This window comes from Sarcophilus harrisii, chromosome 3 (assembly GCF_902635505.1).
Source record: "Sarcophilus harrisii chromosome 3, mSarHar1.11, whole genome shotgun sequence".
Lineage (NCBI taxonomy): Eukaryota > Metazoa > Chordata > Mammalia > Dasyuromorphia > Dasyuridae > Sarcophilus > Sarcophilus harrisii.
Window position 1 is genome coordinate 536,596,509 of NC_045428.1, and position 27,715 is coordinate 536,624,223.

Here is a 27,715-nt window from a genome sequence, read left to right on the forward strand (position 1 = left end):
CAAATCATCCTGGCCAGATTGAAGCAATCCTGTAATCTCAACATTTTACGATTTTAAGATCTTCCTGATATACTTTCTATATATTTATTCAAAATATTTGTCATAAGCAGTATATATTTTACTAAATAAATCAACTTTAATTTCCTAAATTTTACTTGAAAATTTCCCTGGACTCTGACATGATTACCTGCCACTTAAGTGTCAGAGAAGAATATCAGTAATTTTAAAAGATTAGTTGACATTGCTAAGTAGGTAGTTTAAAAGAAGAGGGATCCCTGAATCAGGGAGATAAATTAGAAGGCATTAGTCCTCAATGCTGTGAAACTGAACTAGGGTGGGGTTTAGAGAAATGGAATGATTAGGAAAGCTGGGGTTATTATTTCACAAAATGACATTGATCATGGGTGTAGAGGGCAGGGTTAAAACTAGACTACACCACATAGTTCGGGGAAAGTACTTAGATTTTAGTTCCAACTGCATGACCTTGGGAAGTAAAAAGGCACTTTCCTGAACTTTTGTTTCTCATATTTAGTAGGGTAGCTAGATGACACAGTGAATAGAATTTGGGGCCTGAAGTCAAGAAGACCAGAGCAAATCCTGGCCTCAGACACTTAATAGCTAGGAAAATTATCTCTTTGTCTCAGTTTCCTCATATTTAAAATGAGCTGCAAAAGGAAATGACAAACCTCTCCAGTGTCTTTGCTAAGAAAACCCAAATGGCTCTTGAAGAGTCAGAAATGGCTGAACAAGAGCTCCATTTCAGTTCTTGACACTGAGTCAAAAATGATCTTGAAAGATAACTGGAAGAATGTCATAGCTGCTGACAGTGAGGGAATTCTCTAGAGGGAGCTAATCTTGAGTTCATTTTTACACAAGCTCTTAATCCTCAGGGAGGAGGAGAGTATCTTCCTTCTAACCTCATATATCTCAATACTATATCGGCTGGCTATTTTTTGTCCTTTGTTCTAGGGACAGTACATTAAGGAGGGGATGTCATGACTTGCAAATGAATTGGATTTAAGTGAGGGCTATGCAAGTGTCTCCTCTGGAGCCATCTGAGTCCAGGGGCAAGATGTAGAACAGGATGACTGAAGACGGCCCCGGACCCAGAAGGAGACCTTGGCTTTCCTTCTAAAATCTGATCCAAGTTTACTGAGGGGAAAAGAAGGGTTTCCGAAATGAATTTATTCTCTAGCTCCTTTCCCAGCATCGGTGGGAGCAGCTGCTAACTTTCATTATATACTTTCCTTCTACCACAAAACACATTGTCAGGACTGAACTCTCAAAGCAAGCAGATAGTGAAAGCACTGCAAACTAATTAGAACACAAGGGCTTAAACCCAATTCAGGAACATGAGAATTTAGGTCGTTACTAAACTACAACTCCCACAATCCTCTGTAATTCCTCAACTCAACAGTGCCACCCCCTTCTGTTTTAGGTTATTCCCCATCTTAGTCGTACCAGTTCCCCCTTCTTGGTAGTATGCTTAAAAATGGGAAGTTGAAGGTGAGGTGGGGGTAGGTGAGGGAAAGATTCGGATCCCCTTTCCTCCTCCAGCAGCCCCAGGGCAGAGATCCCAGGGATTCTACCCAATCTCCATCTCGCAAAGCTTGCCCAGCCCAGTCAGCTGACTGGGGGAAGAGGAGGAAGGGGTGGAGCTGTCTGCCCGAGTTGTCAGCTGAGAAGCCCTGGAGACTGAAGACAGGGCAAGAAGAGGACATTTAAACCTGGGACAGACCCCTGGGGACCTAGACTCCGGAAAGAAGCAAGCCAGCCTACTGAACTGGAGGGACCTGAGCCACAGGGAACTCGGCTGGGCCAGGAGTTTGGCCACCATCCTGCCCAGGACATAAAGAAATGCAGCCACATTGGGGCTTTTGTGGCTGGACTTTATGGGATCCCTCAGGGGGGCAGACCCAGAGTCGAAGACTTCCCACTATGAGAAAAGTCAAGCCTCTAGGGAACATTTGGATGGGCTTGGTGCTGGGTAGCTTCCTGGCTCTCTGCTGCTTGACTGAGGCCAGACCACAGCCTAGCAGAAGGGACTCCCAATGGTTACGGCAAATCCTGCCTGTCCTCGGTGTTGAATTTGAGTTAAAGAACATCAGCTGCTCACTGTGCAAGACCCTGTTCACTGCCATCGACATTGGGCTGAAGGTGAGCTCCAAAAAAGGGTCTTCTAAGGGTGGAGTAAGGACTCCTTGATAATAGGGACCCAAGAATTTAAAAAGACTTGAGGCCACAAGAGGATTTCCTGAAGAACTGAAATAAAAACTTCATATGGGTCTGTGGGATAGTGGTACAGAGAGAAAGGAAGAAGGGGAGAAGGGGCAAGCACTAATTAAGCACTTACTATGTGTCAGGCACCTTGCTAAGTGTTTTCAATTATCTTATTCAATTTTCATAACTAACCTGGGAGACAGTGCTTATGCCCATTTTACAGATGAGGAAGCTGAGGCAGAGGGTAATTGACTTGTCCAGAGTCACACAACTAATAAGTGTCTTGAGACCAATTATGATCTCATTGCCAGACCTCAATGAGATGAGGCAGCCATACAGAGGAACTAGATCAAAATACTTCAGTGAAAGGCATTTTTAAAATTTATTTGTTTCTGAGGCAATTGGGGTTAAGTGACTTGTCCAGGGTCACACAGTCAGGAAGTGTTAAGTGTCTGAGATCAGATTTGAATTCAGATCCTCCTGACTTCAGGGCTGGTGCCCTATCCACTGCGTCACCTAGCTGCCCCCGAAAGACATCTTTTTAGGATAGAATCCCATATAAGAAACATGGCAAAAGCAATGCTGATAGAATCCTACTGAAACAGTAATCTGGACTTAGTCCTTGTGTGTGGAACCCAGAGGGGCATACATTCAGGTCTTAAGCACTGTGTCCTCTCACTTACTGTTAGATATTAAATCTTAAAGCTTCTACTGGCCATTGGAATGGGGTGGAGGTTGTTTAATTAGTAGAGTTGACTAAGGTTGTTGTTTCCTTCCAAACCATTAAGCTTGAGTGCCCCTAAGCCAAGGAACCAACTAGGGCATAATTCCTGCCCTCTGGAGGAGGTACCACACAGACCATGACAAGTAGATTAAGAAAGTGAAGGTATCTTCCATAGGATGCATCCCAAGGTTAAAGTATAAAGTGGGCTTCAGTTAGGATAAGAGTCTAGGAAATCTTTGTAGTCAGAGTAAAGATGGAATTTGTCCTTACCTCTTTACTTACTTTATCATGTATAGTCTTCTGATCCTAGGGTGAGGTGAGGTCAGATACCCAAAGTCTGGATGAGTATCATTATGTAAATCTCAGGATAATTATCTGGTCTCTCCTGTCTATGGCTGACCTGTATCTTTCTCCATGCAGATGGAATCCAATGTGGCTCGAGTGGGATTTGTGGCCACTGCTGTGTGTAAACAACTGAACCTAGCACCACCCAATGTGTGCCAGTCTATTATCAAGCTTTATGAAAGTGATATGGTGGAGATATGGACACATTCAGTGCTGAGCCCCTCTGAAGCCTGTGGGCTGCTTCTAGGTTCTTCCTGTGGACACTGGGATATCTTCTCAGACTGGAATATTTCCTTGCCTGCTGTACCCAAACCCCCATATCATCCTCCTGCTCCCCCAGCGCCTGGTGCCCCCATCAGCCGTGTGCTCTTTCTCACAGACCTACACTGGGATCATGACTACATGGAGGGCGCAGATCCTGCCTGTCCTGACCCCTTGTGTTGTCGAAAAGGCTCAGGTTTGCCACCTTCCTCCCAGCCTGGTGCTGGCTACTGGGGTGAATACAGCAAGTGTGACCTGCCACTGAGGACCTTAGAGAGCCTGCTAGCAGGAATAGGCCCTGCCGGCCCCTTTGACATGGTTTACTGGACAGGAGATATCCCTGCCCATGATGTCTGGAGTCAGACCCGCCAGGACCAACTACGGGCACTGACTACTATCACTACCCTTGTGAAGAAGTACCTGGGACCTATACCTGTCTATCCAGCTGTGGGCAATCACGAGAGTACCCCAGTCAACAGCTTCCCTCCTCCCTATGTACATGGGAACCACTCATCCAGCTGGCTTTATGAAGCGATGGCCTCAGCCTGGAAATCTTGGCTCCCTCGAAATGCCCTCCACACCCTCAGGTAAGTGGAGGTTTGCACGGGTAGGCAAGAGGCGGAGGAGGAGAGAAAACTGAGTGGAAAGAGATGATGAGAAATGGTAGCTTGAGAAAACATTCCTGGGTCATTGTGCACAGCAACAGTTTTCAAACAGTGGTCTAGAGAGTAGTGGTGGTCCCCAAAGCCCTTTTCTCAACAGCAAAGCAATTTTTACAATCATACTAATGTTTCAGTTCTAAAATGGTCTATACTGATAAGTATAGCCCACATTAACAGAAAGCTCAATTTTAAGGGGATCCTGAGGGCTCCAAGTTCTCAGAATATAGGAAGTGGTTCTAACCACTGCTTTCTTTAGTCACCTACTTCAAACTTTTTTTTTTCTTTTGAATTGTTTCATTTCTACCCCCAGCATCTAACTCGGTGTTTGGTGCATAGGTTTTTAAAAAAATGTTGCTTGATTGATTTTCATCCCGAGTCAGGCCTCCATCACTTCTTGACTGGCCTACTGCAACAGCTTCGACCTTCCTGCTTCTGTCAATCCCTCTCCACACAATTAATAACAAATGCTTACAATAAACACTTTCAAAATGTTATTCCCTTGCTCATAAATATTCCATATAACCAACTATAGTATATAGTCTAAACTCCTCAGTCTGGCATTCAAGGCCTTCTCAATCTAATTGCAGTTTGTTTTCACATGCTTTGTGTTCCACTCCTGCTCTAAACAGACCGTCTGATTTCAGGTAGCTTACCTTAACTCACCTCGGTCCCCTGCTTATAATTCCCTCCTTGTTCTTTGCAATGATTCAAATCTTGCCAATCTTCAAGGCCTAACTCAAGCCTTTCCCAGGCACTCCAGCATCTTGACTATCCCAGCTGAGAGAGTTTTCTCTAACAGAACATAAACCCTGGAAAGAGCAGAGCCCACTCTATCTGAGAACTGCTTTAGTATTCCCTTCTGGCAGGCCTACTGCTGGTCATGTGGTGTTTGCATTGGATTGACCCAGCCCTTCCCCTTTCAGGATTGGGGGGTTCTATGCCCTCTCACCTAGGCCGGGCCTCCGCCTAATCTCCCTCAATATGAACTTTTGTGCCCGGGAAAACTTCTGGCTGATGATCAATTCCACAGACCCTGCGGGGCAGCTGCAGTGGCTGGTGACAGAACTTCAGGCTGCTGAAAACCGAGGAGAGAAGGTAAGGAGGATAAGGGGCCAGGAGGGAGAAAAGGAGGTCTTCTGGGAGTAGGGATAGTAAAGGTGTGAGCCCAGGTCACCAAGGGAAGCAGGCCACCTTGTCTGACTCTCCATATGAAGAGGCAGCGTTTTTTGTTTTTTATAATCACTCCCGTTATGCTTGGGAGAGATTCTGTTTTCACAGCATCTGGCCTTTCAGTAGGCAATTGTTGGGAATAGATTACATCATCCCACTTCTATCCAGAAGTTGCTGGTCTCTGAATAAAGACAGATCACCATATCCAATTTGTCACACCATGTCTCCTTTACCCAAGGGATATTCATACCCCAAATCAGAGGATGTTTTCTGCTTTTTGAAGGGCCAGGGAGCCCCAATTCCTTGCAGCCAAAGTGATGTCATTCCTATCCCCTCAGGTACATATCATTGGTCACATTCCCCCTGGACACTGTCTGAAGAGCTGGAGCTGGAATTACTATCGAATTGTGGGCAGGTAAGAGGAGAGGAGGCATTGTGGGATAATAGGTAAAGGACAGTTTCAAGACGTATGTTAAATCCTACCTTTGACACTTCTCAGTGAACAAGGACAAATCAGTGAATCTCTCAGTGCACCTACATAACTCTCCAAGATTATAAATTACAGATATCTACATCTGTGGAAGTTTTCATACCAGGTGTTCCATAAATTTACATAATTATAAGTATAAGGAGGAGGTGGGATCTATGGAGAGAGGTAGAACATGATTAGGGATTTGAGCAAAAGTGATTTATCAGTGGCTAGAGAGTGCTGCAACTGGAGTCAGGAGGATTTATCTTCCTGAATTCAACTCTGGTCTCAGACAATTTCTAGGTTTGTGATCCCAGGCATGTCACTTCACCCCATTTGCCTCAATTCCTTATCTATAAGATGAGCTGGAGAAGGAAATGGCCAGGAGCTCCTGTATCTCTGCCAAGAAAACTCCAAATGGGGTCAAAGTTGGACAGGACTGGAACAACTAAACAACAAAGTCCTTCCTGTAATGTTTCCCATTCACTTCTGTGCAAATTTGCCCTGTCAGGTATACAGGCACCTAAGGAGACTTCTTCATTCTTTGTAGATGAAGAAACTGATAATCTCAGAAACCAAGTGACTTTCCCCATGTTCACCCAAAGACCTACAGAAATTACTTATTACAGTAATATAGATGAGAGGTGTGAATTAAAGCCCTGGATTGGGGAAGAGGATCTGTTTGAAGTGTGGCTCTGCTACTTATTCCCTACATGACTGACCCACAGCAGCTGATTCACTTGCTTTGAATTGGCTTGCTCCTCTGTAAAAATAAACAAGTTAGGCTTTGATCCCTAAGATGTCTTCCAGCTGTAAAGCAACAATCCTATGAACTACCAGCATGCCCTGCCCTCTTTTCCCCTTAGAATGAATCAATGGATGTCTTTTCCCTTTACTAGGTATGAAAACACCATAGCTGCTCAGTTCTTTGGTCACACCCATGTGGATGAATTTGAGATTTTCTATGATGAGGAGACTCTGAGCCGGCCCTTGGCTGTGGCCTTCTTGGCCCCCAGTGCTACCACCTATGTGAACCTTAACCCTGGTGAGTGAGCCTTCCTGGTTAAGGGGTGGGTGGTGGACTATACAGCCCATCTGTACCTGTTCCTACCTCTGGATTATACACTGATCAGTGTCTTTCCTATCCATGTAGGTTATCGAGTCTACCTAATCGACGGCAACTACCCAGAGAGTTCCCATGTGGTCCTGGACCATGAAACCTACATTCTGAATTTGACATTGGCCAATGCTCCCGGGGCCACCCCCAAATGGGAGTTCCTCTATCGGGCCCGAGAAACCTATGGGCTTCCCAATGCTCTGCCAGCAGCCTGGCATGACCTAGTGTACCGCATGCGGGGCAACGAAGGGCTTTTTCAGACCTTCTGGTACCTATACCACAAGGGTCATCCTCCTGTAGAGCCCTGTGAAGGGGCCTGCCGCCTTGCCACCCTCTGTGCCTTGCTCTCTGCCCGTTCAGACAGTCCTGCTCTCTGCCGACACCTGGTGCCAGACCTGCCCTTACCCCATACTGGAAGTCTTTGGCCGAAGCTTGCATTCTGCTAGCAAACAAAAGCTCGGACAGCCACAGGGGATCAGGAAGGATGGGGTCCAGTGCATTGCTGAAGGGAGGAACTCCTGATCTCTCTCTATGGAGCGTTAAACAGGAGGAGGAGGGTAAAATAATTTGAATGTAATTCAAATAGACTCAGGTGAGCAAGGATGATTGAGTTTTTTTCCCTGGAGGCATCTCGGCACCTGAGAGACTAGTCTGGCTGGACAGAAAGGAGGAAGCAGCTAACTCTTAGGACACAATGTGGGCAGGAAATTGAAGCTCCTGTGTAAGCAACACCCATCAAGACTGCTATTGGTCCTACTTCCTTCAGGACTACACACGGATAGGAAACAAGCCCAGGACCTTAGCAGCAGCCCCTTCCCTTGCCCTCATGCTGGTTCTAGTTGCCTCAAGGATATCGGAACTGAAGGGGCACAGACAAAGTACTGGTATTCCCTCTGCCTGCTGGACAGGAGCTCCCCCATCCAAGGTTGCCCAATCCCCTGGGACAGCTACAATAAATGTATGTGACTCAGTGGCCTCCTTTCCTCATTGCACTGTGCTTCTTGCAAAAAACGGACATGGCAAGCCCTAAAACACTATTTCTACTTAAGGTTCCATACTCTGAAAACAGACTTAGAAAGGCCTTATGCCAAAGTCCTTTGTGATCAGGGACCACAAAGAGCACTGAATGGGTTACTCTGATAGCTTTAACTCAAAAACTAAGGAAGGCTTAGATCAGGGGTCCTCAAACTATGGCCACGGGCCAGATGCGGCAGCTGAGGACGATTATCCTTCTCACCCAGGGCTATAAAGTTTTTGTTTTTAGTATAGTCTGGCCCTCCAACAGTCTGAGGGACAATGAACTGGCCCCCTATTTAAAAAGTTTGAGGGCTCGTGGCTTAGATCTTCCTTACAGAAATTTAGGAATGAAGCCCAAGACTGCTTTAACAACTGAAGATGGAGGGAACACGGGAGGGGGAGTAGTGTGTGGCTAGGAGTAACATCAGGTCTAGGGGGAACAGCTTCATGATCTTAATGCAAAGTGACCAAGCTTACCCTTCTTGAGGGGATGGCTTCAGGGCAGAGAGGCAACAGAACCCAGTTAGGCAGGCATCAGGATGGGCGCACAGACAGGCTTTATTAGTGAACACAAATAGCCAGTGCCCAGGGAACAGGAGGAGGGGTGTTCCCCTACTCCCACCCTCACTGCCCCTGGGCAACAGGCCCAGCCAGCAAAGGGAAAGCCAGGCCAAAGGCCTGATGATCCAGACTGAATGATACACGTGGCAAAGAGACATAGGAACCCTTGGGCTGGGATAGCATCAGCATCCCAGAACAGGGGCCCAGTTGTGGAGTCTGGCCATGAGGCCATTTGTTCTACCTTCATGCTTCAGTCTCCTCCTTCCCTGTGGGCCTGCAATCCCACCTTCCTCCCCATCCCCCAGGCAGGGAGCCACTGCCACTGATGGGAAGTATTGCCAGATGGCCCTGGCCCAGAGCAGCTTCAGCAAGGGCCTGACAGACTGCCCTGGGCCCCTCCCCACCCCATATCTTAAAGAGTTCCCCAGGGCCCCAGGGTAGTTTAGGGAATGGTCTGGACCCAATCCAGACCCTGCGAGGCTGTTCAGGGTGTATGGGTTCCTAGCCTTTTAGGTTTGAGTGTGCCCAGAAGAGACTGGACCCCCTTTCGGACAGTGCAGCCCACGCGACGAGCAACCGAGTCCGCAGGGGGTGCTGGGAGACAAGAGCTGGAGGCCTGGGGACGAGCATCCAGGCACTTCTGGTACCGAAGCTAGGGGGAAAGGCAACGGGGTACAATCTTCAGCTCCGACTAACTATTCAATCCAGGTACCCCCGTTCCCTCCCCTTGCTCTTTGTAAAGCCCCATCTTGTCTTTCTCCCACCCTAACAAGCAGCCCTTCCTTTATCTCCAGGCCCCAACTTACCATGCAGGCAGCCTGTACAGCTTCAGAGAGACTGGCTGCATTGGGCTCACACCAGAACATGTGGCAGCAGAAAGTGGAAGGGCCAGCAGCCATGATGAAAGCGAAAGTGTGGACATCTCTGCCCACCGCCAGGAAAGACAGGAACCGTACCCTGCATTCTCCCAGAACTGCCTCAGTCTGGGAGATTAATTAGGAGGGGCAATTATTACAGATCTACACCACCTCTGGAGGAGACACTGATCTCAATGGCTCTGGCACTGCTTCTCTTAGGAGCAGGGTTCTTAATCTGTAATCTCTGAATGTATAGGGTTTAGTTTTTTCTTATGATTTTACTTATTTTCTGAGGTCACACAAAAAACCCCACAGAGGTTTTAATAGACTACAGGCTTGACAGAGCAACAAACTTCAATTTACATTAATAGAAGTATAGTGTTGCAAGTAAAGGGAGTTAACATCCCCTGTTCTCATCAGACTACATATGAAACAGTGTTTCATTCTGTGCACTACATTTTAGGACCTGACCAAGCCAAAAATGTCCAAAGAACATGACCAGCTTAGTGAGAGGGCTCAAAATCGCATCATTTTAGGCCTAACTGATGAAATTCAGGATGTTTAGTCTGGAGAAGACTGGGAGGAGGGGAGGAAGAGAGACCGATCACAGACTTAAGACATCATTTATACAGTCCTCTCATTTTGTAGATGAGGAATCTAAGGATCACATGAGTTAAACAATTTGCTCAAGATGACACAAAGTAAATGGTAGAGTTAAGATTTGAACTCGGCTCTTCTGACTCCAAAGCCAGGACTCCTACTATACCACACTGTCTCATGATACTGAGCTTCCAAGATCAGAAGGATTGTCATGTAGAAGAAAAAGGACTTGGCCCCAGACAGGAAAACTCAGAGCAAGAACATTTCAGCTCAATACAAGTAAAAAGTTTCTAATAATACAAGTTGTCCAAGAGAAGGCGCTGCACTGGGTGTGCTGATAAGGTCCCTTTGAGGGAGGTATCCAGGTAACACATTCTTAGAGCAGTGGGCCTGGAGTCGGGAAGATTCAAGTTCAAATCTAACTTGAAACATTTCTTAGATGTGTGACTCTTGGCAAGTTACTTGAGCTACCTACCTCAGTTACCTCAACTGTAAAATGGGAATAATAGCATGTATCTCAGAAAATAGGAAAGGTTGTGAAGATAAAATAACACAATCATTGTAAATTGCTTACTTGGCACAGTGTCTGACCAGTACTAGGTGCTCAATAAATATGTGTTCCCTGCTCACTCCCATTGTCACAGATTTTATGCACAGACTAGATGACCACGTGTTAAGGATGGTGTAAAAGGATTCATTATCTGAGCTCCCTTTCATAGGTCTGACATTGTGTGATTCAAATTTGGAGAGAATGAGGCAGCCCTATAACATACCCACAGTGATCTAGCACAAAGGGAAATGAGAAGAAGCCATTGCTGAGCTGCATCCAATAAGTACCTAATGGGTGCATCATCTTGTTCATAGCTAGAAGGACTATAACTATCTATTTTTAAAATTTTACTAACTCATCCATAGTTGTCAGCCAGTCAACCACTCTCTCCCCCCCCCCCCACCCCACCCCCATGGCAATCAGCCTACAGCAGATGAGACCAGAGCCTGATTTCATCAGCTGTCTCCCTCCTTCCCTCCCAGGCATGGCCTCACCTGCTGGTGCAAGATGGTAAGAGTAGCAGGCGCCACACTGACGTGACTAGGGGTCCACTGCTCCCTGCTACTGGTGGCCAGAACTGATTCCAATGCCCCATTGATCACATCCACACCTGAAGAATCAAAAAGACAGCATCCCCCCCAAAAAAAAGCTGTGAAGAATCATATCACCAGGACAATATCCACCATTATCAATGACTGATATCTGTCATATGTCCATTATATCCTTTGTCAATTTATATAGTGTTTCAATTTGCCAATCACTTTCCATATGCTATCTTCACAGCTAACTTTTGAGAAATAGGTATTATAGTTCTATGTATAAAAACACAGAGAGATCCAAGAAGTGAAGAACTTTGCCCATAGTACTCACTGGTCATTGCCCCACCCACAACTACCTGGGACCAGCATTCTTAAGACTCTCCTTATCAGACCACAGGGTCCCTCCTCACTACACCCCCTTCTTTAACATTTGACACTGCTTCAGATCATCATCTTGAAGCTGTCCTCCCTTGCATTCTAGCATTATCGCTCTTTCATTCTTTCATCTATCTGATCTCTCCTCTTTCCCAGGCTCCTCCTTTCCCTCATGTCCCCTCACTATGATTACTCCTCAAGTCTAGGAATCTGCTCCTTGTTTAGTATTCTCCCCCAGAGAGCTCATGAGATGACTCCCAAATCTTTATCTAGTTCCCTGTCAGATAAAAATACAAAACCTTGGGGACTTTCTAAGTGATCTAAGAGTAGACATTTAGAATCACAAAAACTTGTAGTGGGAAGGGAACTGGGAAGCATCAGTTTATATTCTTTGTTCACAGGAGGAAACTCAGACCAAGAAAGGAGGTGTCCTCATTTTATGATTTACCAGGTTTTCAGTTCCTTAATGGAAGGGACAGTTTTTTATCTTTGGTGGCCCCTAGGCTCAGGGTCCCAAAGAGTAGGGAATCAGTCAATGTTTGCTGTCTGTCCAGATCACAGGATGAGTTGTTTCCAAATCCAAATCCCCTCAAATGTCAAGGCAGAGCTCTATCCACTCTATCACAGCAGGGACTAGTAGACCCAGTCCTTGCCATCTTGTATTTAAGCTTTTCGGGTCTGTGTGTTTTGTTTTTGTTTTTTGTTTTTTGGTAAAGTGAGGATATGTATAGTGGACATCTCCTTAAGAGCTATACAGCATGATGGATAGCACTGGACTTGGATTCAAGAAGATCTGAGTTCAAATTCAGCCTCAGAAATTTTTTTAGATATATGACTGGGCAAATCCCTTAAATTTGCCTGCTTCTCAACTGTAAAATGAGGAGACTAATAGCACTTACCTCCCACATTGATGTGAGGCTCAAATAACACAATTTTTGTAAAGCACTTAGAATAGGGCCAGGCACAAACTTGGTGCTATAAAACTATGTGGTACAGTGGCTGGATTCTGGGCTTAGGAATTAGGAAAACCTGAGTTCAGAGACTGGGCTAAAGGGAGGGCCAATTGTGAGACCATAAGCAGGTATTGCTGGAAAATCTATACAATGACAGAGGTCAGGCTAGCGTTCTTGCCTCTGTGCTCCTTCTTGTCTCTGAGATTCACTTCAAACCTAAATTTGTCTTTTAGCAGTTTCCCTCCATTGCTTCTAGTTTGTCCTCTGGGATCCCAGGGACACAGCTATATGTGACAGCCTGAATGACAGCTATTCTGACCCCTGACTAGTCAGTCTGTTCCTCAGACCAAACTTTACCAATGTCTCTAACTGTGCATTGTCTATCACGGTGTCAAAATCCAGGCTGGAGACATTCAAAGAAAGCTTTGGTTAGATTTGATCTCCATTCCTTCTTCCCCATTCCCACCCCTACACACACAAGGGAGGAAGGCAGAAAGAGAGAATAATGGCAGAATTATAGAGTTCATGCTAGGGAAACCTTCCAGTGGATCATGGCTGAATGTGGGTGGTGGAAGGTCCCAGTGGTGAGGTGCATTCTCTGTGCCCAGAGAATGGCAGTCAGGAAGATGAGGGGGCCTCAAAAAATATCTTCCCTCACTTAAGGAAGGGATAAAGGTTTGTAGAACTGAGGTCGTCCGGATAGGAGTTGGGGACAGAAAGGACTTCTCCATAGATAAAGAAGGGCAAATGGATTAGGACAGACAACATACATACCCACTGGCTTAGCCACAGGCACATTCCCTAGATAATAGACTTGGAACTTCTGTACCAGCTCGTTCTTTGGGGCTGGGAATTCCACTGAGGGGAGGGAAAGAAAGCACATCAATCCTGGCCCCCAGACCACTCCACCAGATATGAAATAAGTTTCCAGCCCACTGCTAAGATGACAATGCAGGCCCCAGACCTCTTGATCCTCCACTTTCCCCAGATCATCCTCCAGCTTCACTCTCTCCAAATCCAAATCCCTTCAATGTTATGATTGGTTGATTTTGATTCTCAATCTTCTCAAGTGATTTGTGCACAGCTGGAGCTAGCTGTGTATAGTGTTTCTGACCTGTTTTCTACAGAAAATATATGGATGCTCTGACTGCCCCATCACCACTGCAGTTCCCAAGGAATGGGTCTGTGACTCCTACTAGATCTCTCTGGTGAACCAACAAGGATTCTGCACCAGCAAGTGGTCTGATACAGGGGGCCATCCGCCTGCTTGGATGAGCATGGGGTTAGGAGGAGGCCCTGACCTTGAAAGGGAACGTCCACCAGTTTGGAGTGATCCAAAGACAGGCCATTCACTAGGCAGCGAGCACTTCGACGTTCAGCCATGATCTGTGGGAGTGAAATCTTGTTACCTGCTCTTCTTGGTCCTAGGAATATGACCCCCCCCCCCCCCAAGGCCCACAATCCCTCATCCCACAGGTGGCCTCCCAGTGATTGCCCAGGCAGGAGCCAAATTCACTAGAGAACCTATATCCCATGCAAGGGCCCCTGCCCCCACTGGGACCGGGGAGCAGGGTAGGGGCCATGCCTTTGAGCAGATCTCATGCAGACTAGTGGCTATGTTCTTGGCGGGTGCTTCACAGCGAAACACATGACACTTGAGCATCTGGGTCAGCTTGTCCCGGGCCACGTAGGCAAAGTCCCTGTGAGGAAGATGGGTCATTCATTGTCTCCCACTCTGTTAGACTCCAGTGGGGCAAGAGCTAGCAGATCAGGATCATCCAAATCCAATGTCTCAGGGGCTTGAGAGCTTGAGTTTACTTTAGACAAGGTACAGAAAAAAAATAGCAGGCAGGACTAGGGGGAGGGAGATAGGAGAAAATGCTAATAGCTTAGTGGGTATTGCGGGGGCCTAGGAGAGCATAGGGGGGCACAATACCTCTCTCTGGGTCCGGCAGCAGAAACGAAACAAAAAGCATAATTAGGGAAGAGCGGCCCCACCCTGGTAGCTGGGTGAGCCCTCGCCTCAGGCAGACCCCATCCACCCTGCCCCCCAACGAAAGCCCCTCAGCCCACACCTTCCACTGTCCCGCCCGACGCCCCACACACGGATGCTGATGATGGGCTGTGAATGCAACACTGTCTGTCCGTGGGGCTCCACCAGCTTCAGTGTTTCATCCTCCAGCTGCAGCAGCATGTCTTTTCCCTGGGAGGGGGGGCGGGGGTGAGGAGAAGCATAGAACACCTGTCAGAGTAGGCCCTGGGAGACAGAAGGCAGCCCCAGCACCTGCCGTAGAGGCAGTGGGGGAAGGGGGAGCTAACACCTGCCACAGTTGCCTTGCTGCGGGGGAAGGCAATGCTGAGACGACTGTCACCGCAGGCCTGGTGGAGTGGGGCAGCAGCTGGGGCAGGCTTATTGCACAGATTTCTGGTTCTCCCCGGGCTCTAGAGACTCTGGTCCAATCCCTCACCCCCAGCTTCCTCTCCTAGTGGGCCCAGGAGCAGACTTCTCCCCTGCTCACCTCCCCCCAGCCTCCCTGGGCTGGGTCATGCAGGTTGTGTTTGTGGTAGGAGAGCTGGCGGATGCAATTGTTGACAGCCACACTGCTTCGTCCGGGGGCCAGCTCCTCTTCGGTCATCTCCACCCAGCCCAGAGAGCGCACCGCAAAGCACTGTAGTGGGGAAGGGGAGGGAAGAGCATGGGGAAGGTGGGCCAGAACACGGCCCTCGGACATGGAAGGAATCTTGAGCTGTCACAGAGCATGCGGAGGACCAAGAGGACCCAAATGGGCCCAGGGTTAGGTCCCGGTCTCCAACCACCCCCTACTCAGGAACTTCCTATTGTTTCTGCCATCCCCAACCAACGCAGCTGACAAACCTTGGCCCCCAGATTGGTGTTCAGAAGGGGTAACTTCTCTTGCTCTTGGGGCAAGCCAGTGCTAGGGGAGGAGAGCAGAGAATCAGCCACCTGTGACAGAGAAGACACCCTTCCCAGCTCTATTAGACAGCCCCACTCTCCTAGCCCCAGCCGGAACTCAGGGCTAGGAGAACTGGGCCCAGGGCTTCAACTCACCAGCACCAAAAAGGCCCAGTCCTACTCAGGCCCCAAGCCCCATACTTCATGATCAACAAGGTATCCCCTTCTCTCTCAAATCCCTGACTCTTTTCCTTTCCTCCCTCACCCAATATTCAGAGCTTGGAAGGACAGGGCTCCATCTTCAGAGTCCTTCCTTTCTGGCTCCATGGGGGGTTCTTCACTGGCCACATCCTAAGTAAAAATGACAGTGATAGGAAAAAGACCAATATAACTCTTTTTACTCCCAGGATTCCCTACCCGTCATCCAAGGGGCTCTTGCTGTCCACAAACGGGAGTCTTCTCACCTACCTTCCAGAACTCGCCATCCTCAAAGGTCTCCCCATGACCAAAGCCAGTCCAGGTGAGCTGAGGAAAGGAGCATGGAGGGGTGGGGTATAGTGAATACCTCTAACCCAACACCCCACTCCCAAAACATGCATTCTAGGGTCCAACGCCTGGCTTCCTACCCAACTGGGCCCAGAGAGTTATAAAAGCCACTTGGGTTAGGAACTGCTCTAGCCCAGGAACAGAGGGAATAAAGTAGACAGTACTGGATTGGAGTGAAGAAGACCTGGATTCAGAGCTTTCTCTCAGACTTACAGATAAGTCATTTAATCCTGCTAGTTTTCATGGGGATAACAACAAATGTGGAGATAATAAAATGGGGATAGCTGCTGTTACCTGTTTTATAGGTTTTCAAGGAACACTGCAAATCTTAAAGGGTGCTTATATAGAAAGAGAGTGCTTATATAAATGCCAGTTATTATGGAAGGGTGGGTTGGAAGAGCAGGATTAGGGGCTGTTCTTCCCTTTCCTTCAGGAAACTAATAGAGTGGGGAGACATGCTTCACCTGAGACTCTTCCGTGGGGCTGCTCCCTTGTGAGGGTGGGGCCCGGCCAGGAGGCTCCCATTGGGTGGTTCCAGTAGGGATGTGCCAATAATAGGTTCCTGAGGTATCCTGGACCCTCATCCATCCGGAAGGCAGGTCTGAATCCGTCTCGAATGAATTCCGGTTCCAGAAGGAGTCTGCCACAAGATGGGCTGAGTAAGAAGTGACCCTTCCCCACTCAGGATAATGGCCACCCTCCCATCTCCTGCCAGGGTAGTGCCATCAATCACCACCTTAAGACCTCACGGGCCCAAGATTACAGGTGATGGGCCAGGGGACAAAGCCAGACTTCCAGGGACACTGGAAGAGGCTTCCTACTGCTCAGGCGGCAGGAGATGGAGAGGCTGGGATGATAGTGCTCACTCTGCACAGTGCCCAGCTCATACTCCCAACACTGGGGCTGTCCTGTGGGCTTGTATGTATACATGTGTATAGACAAGTGTGTGGAAGTATACCGGTGTTCCAGTAATGAGAACATACACAGACCACACTAAATACATATATCTACACCAGAATTCGTATTTGAACCACATACATACATATTTATACATGTTAATAATGTATACGTGTTAATAACTGGATTGTGTAGAGCTGCATATTAATAATAAATCATGTTTAAAAAAAAAAAAAAGAATGGGCCCAGGTACAGGGCATGAAACAGAAAGGAAACACCACACAGAATACAGAAATGACTCTCTTGAATCTCTTTCTACATATACATGTGCCCTACATGTGTATACAAATATTCATTTATGCATAAATCATATACCCAATAATACCCTCCAGGTAAATATAGCGAAGACTTCATACATAATGTATGCACACTCATGTCAATGTGCACTGTGCAGCCACACACACACACGAATATATACCCCCCAAATTTCATGCAGTGTACATATCCCATACCCCCACATATATTGAATATATTTCATCCACACTGTGCACACACTAAGCATATATTCTAATACACCACACACCAAGTAATCTTCCCACAACGGCCATCAGTGCACACATATGGCATGCACATACATTGCCCACAAACATACCAATACATGCATGTACACCTACAGCAAATGCACACCATATTGACCTTTTCTTCTCTCTGACCCAGATGTCATGAGGTAAGTGATACTCTTAGCTCCTATTTGCCCCACCCCACCCCCAATCCCAGTTCCCCTCCCAAACAGTCTGCCCAGGAGCTCTCCCAGGCTCAATCCTTGCCCTCACCTGGGCTGCTGTCCTGCAGGATGATGGCGAGGAAGAAGTCTTGAGAGAACATGCTGCTTGGCTGCCCGGGGCCCCTCCCACCCTCTGGCCCTGGCTCTAGCCCGGGCCCCCACTGTCTTCCTCCCTTGCCCCGCTGGGTTTCAGCTCACTGCTACGTGCTGGTACTGGGCTCCGGAGAACAGCTGCTCCCCTCCCCCTCCTCTTCCCTCTCCCACTCCAGCTCCCTTTTCCTCTCCCCACCAGGGCAGAGCCATCTGCCAGGCTTCTTCCTCCCCTCTAAGCCAAGAGGAGGAGGAACCCAGCATACCTCCTCCACCCCCATCCCCACTCACCCCTAGGGGCTGGAGGCTGCTATGGCAGAGGTTAGCACTCAGTGCTGGACCCGCTATCTAGCTGGCAGCAATGGGGACCTTGCCTTCACTACAATGCAGTTCCAGCCTTTCACAGCTCACACCTCCACCCAGAATCCCCCCTCCCCATCCCTAGCCTGAGCTATTTCCATCATTTCCCTGCGTCAAGCATTCACAGCTCCCCACACACACCCAAATCCCAGCCAAGGAGACAGGATACCCTAAACCACCTCCCACCCTCCTCATTCAAAGGCCCTACAGAAACTACAGCTCCCAGCATGCAACTGGATATAGCCTTTGAGGTCTCAGGGGGCCCCATGGCTCCCATTAACCATGAGGACTTCAGGGCCCCTCCTTTACACATGAGCCAAGAGACATCCTCTCTGCTCCAAATACTTCACAGTTTACCCAAGGGATTGGAAGTAGGGAAGCAAGGGGGGGGGGTGATAACATATGAGTACTATCTGTCAGAAAGGTTTAAGCCAAGAGGAAAGGGTTATCATTCACCCTTCAACTGGCTAGGCTGCCCCAAAGACACCCATATCTCACACTTACCTGCCAGAGCCCAGATGGACTGCTGCGTTTCCCCAGCAACAGGAGCCTCAGGACCAGCTGGGCACACCCAGACCAGTGACGCAAACTCTGGTTGCTGGGGAAACCGGGAATCCTGACAGGTACTGAAGCAAGAGAGTCACTGCTGAGGGACAGACATCGTCCCAGAGCTGAGCCAAGGCTCCTAGGCAACCAAGCAGTGTTTGTGTCCAAGGAGGGAAGAAGGTGAGCAAGGCTTGGAGATGCACCAAATCTTGCTCTCCTCCACAATGACAAGGAGAGAGGTGTGAGGTCTAGGGCTTCAGGGTGGGGAACTAGGGCTCCCTCATCACCTTGTGGTGGGCACACAGCCCTCCACAGACTTCTCTGTACTCTTCACTGTCTTCTGAGACAGACTTATGCCTGGGAAGAAGAGGGATAATATACCTGTCCAATGGGCATACAGAGCCAAGCTGGAGATGGGATAGGGACATGGAGAAAGGGGAAACCAAGCCTCTGATCTTGAGTTGCATTGAGAGGGAGGGACAATCGTCTACTGCTCCTTAAGAAGAGTGAAACCTGAAGGCAGTTTAAGAAGCCTTCTCCTATTTGTTCCCAATGTTCCCTGATATACCCCAAATGGAATCCACTATCCCACTTTTCTGGAACCTGTATTACCAGAAGCCAGACCCTCTTTCAGGAAGTTGAGTCTTAGCAAGGTGAAGCAAGCTCCCTCTATACATACATCTTTTTTGAGAGGAGGGCAACCAGGCAACAATCTCTGGATTTGGGACCATATCCATACCCCTGCCTTTCCCACCAATTCCCACTGACTTTGATTTCCAGGCTTCACCTGAGTCTCCTCAGCCATCTCCCTTTTTGGAGCTGTCCAACTCTACTTTTTCCAATCCCTTTTTCTCACCTTTGAACTACATCTTGAAATCGTCATACTTTTGGCAGAGGCAAAAGAAGCATTTGTATAAAAAGATATTTTCTGTTGTATTTCCAATCTCCTCCTTAAAATTGTCTGAACGCCTGGCCTGTGCTTTTTTGTTTTAGCTGAAGCAAGACACTGGGCTCGGTCTTTGGGGAACATGGCCAACAGTGTCCCTGAGGCTTTTTTCTGGTATATTTCCTCAGCTTTAGTCACAAAACTCTAGTAAGGGTTGTCTTCTCACTGTCTTTCTCCATAACTCATCAATATATAATATTCACGCTTTTCCTCCTGTCTGGATTCTTTTTCTTCCATTTTTCTTTATGTAAGGCAACTAGATGGCACAGAAGATCAGTAGACAGAACACTGGGTCAAAAGTCAGTAAGATCTGAATTCAAATCCAGCCTCAGATACTTTCTAACTATGTAGCCCTAGGCAAGTAGTCTTGCCTACTTAACCTTTGTCTAGCTCAGTTTTCTCATCTGTAAAATAAGAATAAGAGCACCCACCTCTGAGCATTAATGGAGATAATTACAAGTGCTTAGCACGTGCCTGGAACATGGTAAGTGCTATATAAATGTTAGCTATTACTATTACTATTATTATTAACCAGATTTTATCCGCTGTATTTTTGGGTTCAGCTCACGAGCCACTTAACTCAAGAGAACTTTCTTGACCATCACGGGCCACAATGATCTCTGCTACCTCTGGACTTCTGAACATTTATGGCCACAGCTATACAACTTACTACCTTATTATATGAATCTAGAACATAGGCTGCCCTCGAGTTTTCTTTTTTTACATCCACGGTGCTGGCACATAGTGAGCTTCTAAGTGGTTTATGATGAATGATTGGCCCTTTTTGAGGGCTCTGACCTTACTATATACCCCCAGAACTTAGCACTGTTCCAGGCTCATACACTCATGAGCTTAATGCTTGTTGACTGGCTGGTTGACTAGTGATCTGGGCAATTCCTATTGAGATATATTTCTTTGCATTTTCCCAATATTCAAACTTAGCTGCCACTTTTCTCCCAGAGTTTCCAGAATTTGGGCAGATCTACTTCTAGGATCCCCACTGGCTTAGTATCTCATCAACATTAAGGGGCTAGTAGTGTGTTCTGCAAACCTGGAGAAGATGTCAGTGGATATGCCTTTGGAATCCTTCTGAATCTCTTAAAAGAAAAATAAAAGATGATTTCTGGATACTTTTTTGTTTTGGCTGTAGCAAGACACTGGGCTAGGTCTTTGGGGAACATGGCCAACAGGGTCCCTCAGGCTTTTTTCTGGTATATTTCCTCAGCTTTAGTCACAAAACTCCGGTAAGGGATGTCTTCTCATTGTCCTTCTCCATAACTCATCAATATATAATATTATAATAATAAATAATAAAAGCCAATTGCTTTAAATTCTCTATTCAAAGAAGTATCTGTTTATCACTATCTTTGTTTACTATCTCTAAGCCACTCTTTGAACCTCTTCCTGATACTGACCTTAAGATAGAGGTATGGTCCTTCTACCCCGATCTTTCCATATTGCTTTTCCCTCCTTGAATCCATTTTATAGTTTTGGCCACCTTAGGTAATGAACGAACCCAGCCCAGGGGGTAGCCTGAATGAAGCCAAAGGATGTAGTATTCATAATTGACTACCTTTCCTGCCAGCTCTGCTTGGCCACTTTTGCTTAGATCTTTAGTGCCCCCTCCCCATGCCAAAGAAATACCTGTTTCCTCTGGGGAGCCATAGGAAGGGCTGCCCTGTGATAGGGTGGCCCAGCTTGAATCTTCATCACTGGCCGCACTGTTCCTCATGCCAAACAGGAGACTAGCACTCTTGCTGTGATCTCGAGGACCATCTGGTTGGGTCCGCTGAGCAGAATTACCCTCACTGCCCTCCAGAGGCTCACAAGGTCCAGGGGGAGAGGACAAGTCGTCTTCTTCTTCCTCCTCCTCCTCCTCTTCTTCTTCATCCTCCTCTTCCCCAGCTGCCTTCTCTTCTCCTTCCTCCTCCTCTTGGCTACAGGGCAGGGCCTGAGGCTCAGGTGGGCCAAGATCAATGAGGAGACCAGAACCCAAGTGCCCACAGTTGGCAGCATTTCGGGCAGAGATCTCTAATTCTGAGTAGAGATGTAGCAAGCCTTTGGCGCTAGAAGCCACAGTAGGGGCCGGTTCTCCACCCAGGGTCATGTTTCGGTTCTGGTCTTGGTGAGCTGTGGCTGCTCGTCGTAGCTGGTTCTGACCCTCTTTCACCCACTTGGCATTGGCTGGGCCTGATTCAGCCCCACCACCTTCTCCCATGGCGCTTCGAAGGCCCTTGGGTGCTGCTGCCACACTCTGTAGCTTGGCGTTCAATAGCTGGTTATGGGCAGCCTGCAGGGGCAGTGCCAGGCTCAGCACTGGACCCACACGGCTGTTGTCATTCACCACATCAGGTTGTGGGCTCAATGATGCAGACATGGCCCACGGTAGGTCCTCCTGGCAAAGAAAGAGGGAGGAAAACCATCATTAATTAGGGGACAGAGAGTAGAGTGGAAATAATACAGGCTTGAAGTCAGGAGATACCTGAGATCGAATCCTAACTCTGATATTTTATTAATAATAATTACTAGTACTCACATTACACTTAAATTTTATTTTACTTATATAACATTTATTTACATTTTTATTTACATAACATTTATTTATATAATACTTTTCTAACAACAAATCTATGAGCTAAGGAGTACAAGTATTCTTCCCTAAAATGGGCCTTTAAAATTATTTTATGCCCTAAAATACCTCTATAAAATTAGAGGAGAAAACTGAAGCTCAGAGGTTAAATAACTTCCTCAGTGTCACAGAGCTAATTTTGAAAATGAGATTTGAACTCAATTTTGATCATAAAATACAGATGAAGAGCTGGAAGGGACCTTAGAGATCACTAAGTCTAATCCTACTCCTCATTCTATAGATAAGGAAATTGAATTCAAGAGAGGTTCAATGGAAAGAGTCACAAAGGAAGTAGGTCACAAGATGTGGAATTGAATCCAGGTCCTAAAATTCCAAACCCAGCCCTCTTTCCAATATGCCCTACTCCCTCTTTCCTAATACCAGGTCTAGCCTGCTCTCAGTTACACCATTTTGCCTCTCATTAACTAGCTGAGTAACTCTGAGAGGTTCAGTTTCTCTCTCTGAATTCTATTAATTTTTTCTATTAAATGGGCACAATATTTGAACTGCCTGTTAATTTCTGTGAGGAAAACATTCAGTAAACTTTAAAGCATTCTAGAAATGGATATGATGATATTAATGATCTTCATCATCAATGAGGATGATGAAGATGAAACTCCTCCCCCACCCTCCCAGATAGGACACTGGCTTTCTCTGGGCTGCATCAGAATGAGACAGTAGACTAAGGCTGGTAACCTATCTAAAGGAGCATATAAAAGTATATGAGTATAAAAGCAAGAGGGCACCTATGAAAGTTGAGGGGAAAATTATAATAGTCTTGATTCTCCTCCCTTAATCTCCTTAAAGGTCTAGTCTCCTCCCTCCAGGGGCCTTCACTTCCACTGTCCCCTTGGTAAAGGATCACTGGACCAACCCACCTGACGCCCTGCTGCTGCTACCTCTAATAGGTCTAGGCTCAGAGACTAGAACAGTGATTTCCATCTTAAGACACAGAGACTTCTCCAGCAAAGAACTGTCCCCCCACCCCCTTGCCACAGCTTCAGGCAGCTGAGCACCCACAACAATGACTTCTCTGTCACAGCCTCAGTTCCTCAAACAAACCCCTGACAATCAGCTCTAGCCCTTGTCTAGCCTGAACTCAATGTACAAGGGACAGTGCTAGGCATAGAGCTGAGTCGAACAGGCATGAAAAATTGATGTCCATTTTGGGGAATGTGGTGGGTAGCTAGTATGGCCCCGCCCCCACCCCAGCCCACCATCCCAGAACTGAGCAAGGGCCTGAACATTTCTACAACCAATCCCTGCAGACTGTGAGACCTAATACTATCTCCTAACCCCCTTGTTGTTGTCCTTATTGCTGTTCAATTATTTCAGTTATGTCCAACTCTTCACAATCCCTTGGGATTTTCTTGGTAAAGATAATGGAATGATTTGTCAGTTGCTCATTATACTCATTACACATATGAAGAAACTGAGGGAAACTTGGTTAAGTGACCTATTGAGGGTTACATGGCTAATAAGTGTCTGAGGACAGATTTGAACTCAGAAAGATAAGTCTTTCTGACTTCAGGCCCTATTTACTGAGCCATCTAACTACTCAGATTCCCTCAATTCCCAGTTCTTCAATTCCTTTGACCTTCCCTTTTTCCATGTTACTAAATATTTTCTCTCTTCCAGCATCTTCCTCTCCTCCTTATGGACCTAAAAGCTTCTGCCTTTCATCCATTCCTATCTTATGCCCATCTATTAGTCTAAATGTGTTTGTCTGACTCCCTAGCATTAAAATCAGATACTTACTGATCACTTAACTTGTGCAAGGTCCTGAATCTGGGCCTGGGGGTGTACAAGGGCATTATATTTGGTTTCTGGAGCAAGAAATTGGACATTTATATCTTCTGACATAAAATGAAAAATAGCAATATAGGGCACTATGTATGGCAGCCAAATGACTTAAAAGGGTTGGGAGGGACCATTAGAAGTCAACTGAGCCATCCCTTGAAGAGAACGAGTGCTACAGGAATTAAGAGGAAAAATCAGTTTGAGCTGGGGCACTCAGGACAGCTTCCACAGAAAAAAAGTGGGACTGAATATGGGCATGTGTGTGCTCTGGCTCATCCATAGCCTTCACATCCAATCAGGTACAAAGTCCTCTGAATACTTCTTTCCAATGAGGGCTATTATGTGATGTTTGGAATTGGAGGATCTAGGTCTGAATCTAGGTTTGTTCCTTTTGACCTATATGACCTTGGAGAAATTATTTAAACTCTCTGGGTCTCAATTTCCTCATCTGCAAATAAGGGGTCAAGTTAGAAGATTATTAAGATTCCTTAAGATCTTTAATTCCATGTTCCTAACATTTCCACTTCCTCTTCTCCATCCCTACCACTACTAGCCTAGTCCAAATCCTCACCAACTCTTACCTCATAGATCATTTTGCAAGCACCTCTTGCAAAAGTTTTGGTCTCTCCCTGCTTCCAATCTTTCTTACAGAAGGAATGACATTCTGATTATCCCACTTTCATCACATTACACTTTTTGACTCAAGAATTTTTGGTAACTACTATAGAAAAGATAAAAGTCTAAACTCCTTAATCTAGCATCCAAGGCCCCTTCATCATCTGCTCCTAGCCTAGCCTTCTGGGTGCTTTTTTTTTCTCCTGCCATTTATTAAAATAACACCTCCTCACCCCAACCCACTCCAACTAGGATTGTCTCTTCATTGACGTTTGGCCACAGAAACAGATATGTTTCTCCCTAGCTTAGAATGACATTCTTACACCCTTCCTTTCTATTTATCTAAGTCTTACTTAACCCTCAAGATGCAGCCCATGAAGCTATCTCTATCAAATACCAACCTAAAACCTCTCCTTTCTCTAAACATTGTCTATTCCATTCATTTAACATTTAGGATCAGAAGTCAAGGATGTAGGAAAATGGTGGAAGAGAGTGGTAAGTAATTTGTTCAGAGTCAAGGAAGTGTCAGAGTCAGAATCTGAACCTAGGATTCCCAATTTCAAATCCTGTGCCTTCCATTATCCTCTTTTCTTATGTGGTTTCTCTAAAAAAGTTATAGGAAGTATAGGAACCTTGGAGACAGGAACATATCTCAACTTAATTCAGTTCTCCATATCCAGAACATTGATTTATGGCCTGAGGAGATATAAAAGATCAGATGAGATGACTTTTTAAAAATTTTCACCAATAACTTTAAGGTATTTCATTATTAGCATCCCTATCACCAGGGCACTTAAAGTTTCCAATCTTCTTTCTAATCCTTTACAAAGTTTAACATTTAAGAAAGAACTCACTAAATCCAGTTATTAGTTAGTAGCTATAAAAACTTGAAATTGCACTAAGAATTTGGGTACACCCAATATTGGTTGAATGAACATATTTCTGTTTATTTCTATCCCTGCTGAGAAGTCAGTGATGGGGTAAGGAAATGAAAAGGCAGAGATGGATTTGGAAGGAACAGGGACTTAGGATAGAATTATGAAAACATCTAAATAGAAGGAAACTTATCCTCCCTACCCATCCCATACTACCACCACCACCCCCATAGACAGATAAACAAAAAGAATGAAAAGAATTGGCAAAATGGCCTCTGGGAAAGCAAAAAGCAATGAAGAGGAGAGGTCACTGAGTCCAGAAATGAAAAGGTTCAATCAACTATTTTCTAAACTTTGACAAGGTTCTATAAAAAAAGAAAATTAGAGGCCAGATTAATTAAGAATAGAGAAAGAGACAAGGTGCTCGAAAAGCAGATATAGCTGAATTAACACTTCATCATTCACTCAATCATTTATTCAATTTATTAAATGCCTTTTATATGCAAGATACTGTGGAGTCCAAAGAGTAGGGCTGCTTACAAATTTCTTCTAAGAGTTAAATGATAGTATTTCCCATTCTTAGGATCATGAAGAAGGGCATAGTGAAACTCCAAGTTTTCTGATGACATCAAACTCTCCTGATTATTGGAAAACCTGGTATGCATAGAGAGACTATATTCATAGGTCTTACAGGTCTGAGGGTGAATGGATGGCAGCTAAGTTTTAAAATAGTAAACATATTTAGGGTTAATTAAATACACTCTACCCAAAGTATAAATTGTCTGAAGGCCTCAGATCTATCAGTCACAACTCAAGATGGATCCCTGAGGATGCAGGCCCAGTGTCCTGCTACATCCCCAAAAGGTCAACAAAATGTAGACAATTTGTTCATAGGTCTGATGCAGGATAGCAAATCTCAGATGTATCAACACACACATGCATCCGTTCACACACACACCCCTTTTCCTCCTGATCTCTCTTTATCAGAACCACTTGCCTCTGACCTCCTCCTCCCTCACCTTGTCCCGTATCCTCTCCTTTTACCTCCCCATTACCTATGGTCATCATCTCCTTCTGAACAGTCCTTAATTCCCATCTTTTCTTCCCCTGACTTTTCTTCCCTCCACTCCTGAGGTCCCCCACCTTCCCACCTTTTTTCTTATCCATTTCCCCCTCCCCTTAACAATCATCCTCCCCGCCCCCCCTTCCCATAGCTCCCTCTTCTATCGCCTTCCTCTGCCTTTCACCATCCTCAAGCTACGATTCAGGAAAAAGGGGATGGAAGGGAGAGTGGTGGGGCTTGGGGAGACGGGAGAATAAAGAGACAAAAAGAGAGGGCTGAGGATGGAGGGCTAGTTCCAACCTAGGAAGGGCAGATCCCCAAGGAGGGGAGTGGGGGAAGGGAAGGCAAACAGAAATCGGACTGGAAAGCGGAGGGCTGTGCACACAGCAGGGCAGGCCAAGGTGGAAGGATGGATGGGGAAGGCTGTGGGTGGGGTGTAGTAGAGCAGGGAAATTGAGATAGGGAGGGGTGGGTATCAGCGAAGAGAGGAGACAGAGGGCAGCCACAATACTCTCATCTGAAGCAATAGCAGAGACAATCTAATCTGTGATTGGGAAGGGGCTGCGATATAAAGGGGTTTAGAGCGCAGGAATGGAAGGGCCGTAGGATGGGGGAGGAGAGGAGAGGGCGGTGCAGAAGCGGGGGATGGGGAGGGAGGGGGAGGGCAGGGTCCCCAGCCCCGTACCTGCAGCGCGAGGGACCCCGGGGCTGCGGGCGCTCGGAAAGCTCGGGCTCAGATTCAGGTTCGGGCTGCGGGGCGGTTTTAGGCAGAGGCGGCGGCGGCGGCGGCGGCGGCGGCGGCGGGGCTGGAGATCGGACTCTGGGTCGGGCTCAGCGGCCGCTTCTCCATCACAACATCCCCCAGCGCAGGAGCGCGCGTGCCCGAAGCGGGACCGCGCCTAGACCTGCGGGTGCGCGCCTGCAGGAGGAGGGGGCAGTTCCACGGCGCCATTTTGGGCCGTGCGCGAGCGTGTGGATGGCCTGCAAGGACTAGGGCTCTTCGGGTGGGGCAGGGAAGAGGAAACCGGCCAGGGATCCCACCCCCTGCATACCTTGCGTCTTCCATTGCCCCACAAGCTGTCTCCTGGCAGTTGGACTCTAGCCCCTTGCACCTGTAATCCCACCCCCCAGGCTCAGCATCCTGATCTCCATAACCCAGCACCTGTGCTCTCTTCCACCACACCCCGACAATGTGAGCCTGTGCTCTCCGCAGCCGGAGACCCCATCCCA

The 27,715-nt window shown here is 46.9% G+C and overlaps 2 protein-coding genes across 6 annotated transcripts; one reads left to right on the forward strand and one right to left on the reverse strand.

The window, feature by feature from the left end:
* The first annotated feature begins 1,499 nt into the window (after positions 1-1,499).
* Positions 1,500-7,941, forward strand: SMPD1 (sphingomyelin phosphodiesterase 1). Its single transcript, XM_003765325.4, has 6 exons — positions 1,500-2,157; positions 3,365-4,137; positions 5,136-5,307; positions 5,721-5,797; positions 6,751-6,896; positions 7,005-7,941. Exons 1-6 carry the CDS (start codon positions 1,858-1,860, stop codon positions 7,412-7,414), a joined length of 1,878 nt encoding a protein of 625 aa, XP_003765373.2. The 5' UTR covers positions 1,500-1,857; the 3' UTR covers positions 7,415-7,941.
* A 578-nt stretch (positions 7,942-8,519) lies between these two features.
* APBB1 (amyloid beta precursor protein binding family B member 1) lies at positions 8,520-27,397 on the reverse strand. 5 transcript variants are annotated; one of them, XM_031962074.1, is made up of 15 exons: positions 27,171-27,397; positions 21,148-21,898; positions 16,345-16,520; positions 15,803-15,859; positions 15,600-15,685; positions 15,296-15,356; positions 14,940-15,089; positions 14,496-14,623; positions 14,357-14,362; positions 14,006-14,120; positions 13,722-13,806; positions 13,195-13,278; positions 11,048-11,163; positions 9,353-9,529; positions 8,520-9,198 (listed from the first exon to the last, which is right to left on the reverse strand). In XM_031962074.1, the coding sequence occupies exons 2-15, from the start codon at positions 21,878-21,880 to the stop codon at positions 9,031-9,033; spliced, it is 2,142 nt and encodes a 713-aa protein (XP_031817934.1). In that variant the 5' UTR covers positions 21,881-21,898; positions 27,171-27,397; the 3' UTR covers positions 8,520-9,030. The 5 variants fall into 5 exon arrangements, with proteins under 5 accessions (XP_031817934.1, XP_031817938.1, XP_031817935.1 ...); XM_031962078.1 differs by lacking the exons at positions 21,148-21,898; positions 27,171-27,397 and adding exons at positions 17,611-17,623; positions 17,943-18,160; XM_031962075.1 differs by lacking the exon at positions 14,357-14,362.
* Positions 27,398-27,715: the final 318 nt, after the last annotated feature.

Bases quoted from the DNA above. Each gene is read 5' to 3' on its own strand.
- SMPD1 (XM_003765325.4), top strand. From the start codon at position 1,858: ATGCAGCCACATTGGGGCTTTTGTGGCTGGACTTTATGGGATCCCTCA. The intron at 2,158-3,364 runs GTGAGCTCCAAA...TTCTCCATGCAG, and splicing joins CCATCGACATTGGGCTGAAG to ATGGAATCCAATGTGGCTCG. The intron at 5,308-5,720 runs GTAAGGAGGATA...CTATCCCCTCAG, and splicing joins CTGAAAACCGAGGAGAGAAG to GTACATATCATTGGTCACAT.
- APBB1 (XM_031962074.1), bottom strand. From the start codon at position 21,880: ATGTCTGCATCATTGAGCCCACAACCTGATGTGGTGAATGACAACAGC. The intron at 15,860-16,344 runs GTGAAGCATGTC...TCCTTTCCTCAG, and splicing joins GCCCCACGGAAGAGTCTCAG to CTCACCTGGACTGGCTTTGG. The intron at 9,199-9,352 runs GTAAGTTGGGGC...CTTTCCCCCTAG, and splicing joins CTGTACAGGCTGCCTGCATG to CTTCGGTACCAGAAGTGCCT.